This window comes from Sinocyclocheilus anshuiensis, unplaced genomic scaffold (genome assembly GCF_001515605.1).
Source record: "Sinocyclocheilus anshuiensis isolate Anshui unplaced genomic scaffold, SAMN03320099.WGS_v1.1 scaffold1114, whole genome shotgun sequence".
Taxonomy (NCBI): domain Eukaryota; kingdom Metazoa; phylum Chordata; class Actinopteri; order Cypriniformes; family Cyprinidae; genus Sinocyclocheilus; species Sinocyclocheilus anshuiensis.
This window is the reverse complement of record NW_015540838.1, coordinates 756,518-761,225: the sequence shown is the minus strand read 5'-3', so window position 1 is coordinate 761,225 and position 4,708 is coordinate 756,518. Positions and strand designations below refer to the sequence as shown.

General features: G+C 33.0%; 1 protein-coding gene across 1 annotated transcript in view; it reads right to left on the bottom strand.

Moving 5' to 3' along the window:
• The window catches only part of LOC107687407 (solute carrier family 2, facilitated glucose transporter member 1-like), a 9,981-nt gene extending 5,653 nt beyond the window's left edge, over positions 1 to 4,328 (bottom strand). Inside the window, exons 1-3 of the mRNA XM_016484730.1 lie at positions 4,187 to 4,328; positions 4,083 to 4,148; positions 1,376 to 1,471 (exon numbers count right to left, since the gene is read on the bottom strand). Of these exons, the coding sequence (XP_016340216.1) occupies positions 1,376 to 1,471; positions 4,083 to 4,100 (114 nt within the window). The 5' untranslated portion in view covers positions 4,101 to 4,148; positions 4,187 to 4,328. The remainder of the gene's footprint in view (positions 1 to 1,375; positions 1,472 to 4,082; positions 4,149 to 4,186) is intronic.
• Between the last annotated feature and the right edge of the window lie 380 nt (positions 4,329 to 4,708).

Sequence of the window (4,708 nt, the reverse complement as noted above, 5' to 3'; positions counted from 1 at the left end):
TGTTTAAACTTTCTTAGTTAATCTAGTAGTATTTGCTGTGGTATCAAAGAAGTACTTCGCTTTAAGTAATAAATGGAAAGCAAGTTCAATTGAAATATTTTTCTTTTCTTGCTGATCCGAAAAATTATCCGATCCATGGGTCAAAAACCGTAATGTGATCCGAACCGTGAGATTTGTGATGCGTTGAACCACTAGATTAAACCTTGGCTTATTATTGCAACAACAGTTTCTTCCTATAAATATGAAACAAGAAAGAAATAAAACATACAAAAGGAATATTCAAAACTCTTCACTCCTTAACATTTCCTGCGTGCTATTTAACAATGAGACAGAAAAATGTGTACACATGTGTATGCATATGTGTGGGCATACATATATATTGTATTGTATTAATTTTTATTTATTTATTTATTTATTTTGTTATGTGATATGTGAATGTATAGTATTATCTGTTAGGATGTATTTTCTATGCCAGTGTCAAAGATGAATTTCTGTTCAGGAAATCTGGACAGACAATAAAGTTAAACTAAACTAAAACTATTACACTGAACATGTGAACTACCATTCAAAAGTTTGGGGTCAGATTTATTTGAAAAAAAAAAAAAAGTATTATTATTTAGCAAGGATGCATTAAACTAGTCAAAAGTGACAGTAAAGATCTTACTGACCCCAAACAATTGAAATGCAGAAAACAATTTACTAATAATCTTAATATCACAGTATTACTTCACAGTAATAATGTCCTTACCTGTCCTTGACTTTTGACTTTCTCTCTTTATCCAATTAAATGACTAGCTAAACCATGGCACATGATTTCCACTCTATTTATAGAGTTATCTCAAGTATATGTGGGATTTATCCAGAACCCTTAGTTGATGTGACGTATTAAGAGGCCATGGTCATTTATTCATTTGATCATTCATGATGAAAAATTAACATATTTGTTGCAAACTATAGGAAAATCCAATACCTTTTTTATTACTTCATGCACATAACAGTACCCTTGAAACATAAATCTATTTGCCCAACTTTGTGCTTGCCCTTTTATGGACAGTAAGAAAGGCTGTTATAAGAATCTTTTCTGAAGAGTTTCAGTAGTGCTGGTCTATTATTAGAACGCTCTGCAAGTGTGAATCAGCATATCTTAATAGGCTATGCTGGAAGGAGGATTAATACAGCATACAGTCTACAGCTAATCTAAAATTAGATGTATTACATAATAACACTAACATACAAACATCAACAATACTGTAAAAAATGAATATAGGGGAAAATACCCAAATATCTATTTGTCAAATAGCCATATGCTGATATCTAAGTGCTTCTATGACAAATGATGTGCCATGTCTGTAGTTACACGTTTAAAATTGTTCACCTTCTGAGGGGCATTGATGACTCCGGTGTTGTAGCCAAACTGCAAGGAGCCGATCACAGCAGTCCCAACAGCCATCAGCAGCTGAAGCGTCAACTGCTATAAAGGTAGAAGAACAGCATTTCAGTTAAACTATAAAGAAATATTTTAATTTGGTTCGCAACTAACAATTTAATCCTTCTGATTTTTAAGGAACAATATAGAGAATTTTCCTGTTTATAGCATTATACTACTAAAATATGGAAGCATATTTCCGCCACAGAATAAAAAAAGGTCTATATAGATATAAACTTGCAATTCTAAGAAGAAAAGTATGAATTGTAAGTTATAAACTCATTGCAAAAATGAGTGTGAATGAAAAAAAAAATAGTGAGGAAAAAAATTATTCTGTGGCAGAAAAAATAAATAAATTGCGAGATGTAAACTCAGAATTCAGAGAAAAAGAAAATCAGAATTGCGAGATGTACGCTCAGAATTCAGAGAAAAAAAAAGTCAAAATTGTGAAATGTAAACTTAAGAATTCTGGAGAAAAAAAAAGTCAGAACTGTGAGATATAAATTTAGATTTGCAATATATATTCAGATATTGTTGTGAGAAAAAAGTCAAGAAAAAAAGTCACAATAGTCTGTGGCAGAAAAAATAAATAAATTGCGAGATGTAAACTCAGAATTCAGAGAAAAAGAAAATCAGAATTGCGAGATGTACGCTCAGAATTCAGAGAAAAAAAAAGTCAATTGTGAAATGTAAACTTAAGAATTCTGGAGAAAAAAAAAGTCAGAACTGTGCGATATAAATTTAGATTTGCAATATATATTCAGATATTATTGTTGTGAGAAAAAAGTCAAGAAAAAAAGTCACAATAGTGAAATACATAGTTGCAATTACCTTTTTTTATTTATTTATTTATTTAGGCTTCCATACTAATAGACTTGATATATAGATATTATATGCAGGGGAGTTTCATAGTTGTGTACTGAATGTACAATTTCCATGCAGTTTTTCACTCAGTCAATGTATAATACAATAGTCAATTCAACATGGCCCTTCCATTCCTTTCTCAGCTTTGCTGTTTGGTTAAAAATAAATAAAAATTAAACTGTTCAAATTATTTTGACATTTGTTTCTAACCTACTTGTGAACAATGGTTTATTCCACAGAACTGAGGACCCACTAAGCAGCAAAATGTAAGATGCTGAATGTGGGAAACCCTGTTGATTATTAAGTATGATCCTATTACAGATCGGGCAGCACCTGAACCAACTCACTCACACGTACCACAACTACTCCAGCCTCTTATTCCAATCCACTCCAACAACCACAGGTCTTTACATAACAGGCTCAACAGGCCTTCAAAGACAATGACTTCATCGTGAGCTCTAGCACTAAGGGTCGGCTTAACAATATAAAATACTGCTAAACCCGGCATGTGATTTCATACGTGCTCCTTAGCATTCTTACCCCAAATAACAGTTCTGTTCTCAACTGGAGTAACACTCTACAATTGTGTATTAAAAAGCGAAAACCCTTAAACTAAAAATTTTTGACAATATAGGCCTATATTATTCTGGGAATCCAACCCTCTACCCGTCATATGTAGAAAACACTAGTTATTCTCAAGCTTAAGAAGGTTACATCAGTAGCCTTTAATAGTGTTTTAATATGACCCCTGCCTACTGCAGAAACGCTGTGGTTTACAAACATTCCTTGTAATAGAAAATAACGGTTATGGCAGGTTCACTGTGGGACAATTGCGCCCCCTGACGGTCATGCTCGGTACAGTTCTGACTCGACCACAGACTGTAGCACGTGTGTTTACAAGTAACACTTAAACCTTGTTAAATATTATGTAACCACAGGTTAATACATGGAATTAATTGCAGCTGCAATAAAATGCATGCATAAAAAAGCTAATAAATTGATGTGCATTTACCAATGTTCACTGAGTAACATTGGCCTCAAGTCAAGTCCTTAAAAGCTTAACATTCCTGATCAAATGAACATATAGAAAATAAGCAATGCAAGGCCCACTGAGCCACTGAATCAAAGGGGTTTAGACTTCAAAGGGTTTACAGCAGCAAGTTAATAATCTCAATTTAAGAGCACTGCTCTTCTAGTTCCCTTTAGCACACAGTTATAATAAACCAAATGTCATTGTTCTACAAAAATTAGTTCATTATAATGCATATGCATATACATTAATCAAGTACAAAGTACTTTCATCACTTTACTTTTCCAGGCAAACAAGATAAATGAGTCTTATGTCAATGACACAAATGGTTGATGTAATTAATCTGTTTCTCCTCTAAACCTCTGTAAGGCTGTGGTCTGAGATGTCTTAGAAGGTTTTACTACGTATTTCCATTACTTAAGGGTTTAAATCTGATGGTATGAGATCTTTGTGGCTGGAGACAAAAATAGGATTTATTTGATTGATAAATAAATAAATAAAGTTTTACTATTTGTCTAGGTACAGATGCATAAAACCTCAACTCAAAAATATAAATGAGCGTTAAAGAGATGTATCTGTTCTGTCCGTCAAAATGAAGTTTGCTTTCTATTTCTTTTTTTTAAATGACAGAATAAGACAAATCTAGTTTTGCTTTCTTGGATGTTTTAAGAATTTACTGAAACTCTCTCCCATCTAATTCCTCAGGCACTACTGGTAAACTATCACTACACTAGAGTGATAAGGCAAACAATATGACATTACCTTTTTATTAGACTCCATGGTGGCAGGTTAAAAATGCTTTGAAAAAATTTTCTTCTTTTCGTTGTGGTGTAAAACTGCAGTCCTAAAATCCACTTAATAAAAAAGCGCGAAAATATTACAATTTAAAATCCACAATGTATCATTCAATTTGTCGTACTGAAAGAAGCCTTCATGTCTTCTGTTAGTCGAACTTGTATCGTCTTTGAGTCTGTCAGGTGCGTTCAGAGAACTGCCATCAGTGGAGTAAAGCGCTTATTATAAACTCTCTAACACAGGCTCTGATTGGCTGTTGCTTAGTTACCTCTGTCCGAATGACGATGTAGCCTACACACAGGCATGATTGGAAATGGTCTCCCCGATTGGCTGCACGTATTCAATTAAGTGGTGTAAATGCGTCGATTTTTAATCTTGTAATCTGGACACTGGACACAATCTAATTTGAGCATCCACATGCTATATATATATATAAAAATATATATATTATTTTTTTTTTTGACTAATAAATGTAAGTGACAGAGGCATTAAAAGTTGACGTGTGACAATGCTATACCCACTCTAAATGGAAAATATCATTATTTTTTAATTATCAATAATTATCACTCATGCTAATTTATGTCCTTATTAAC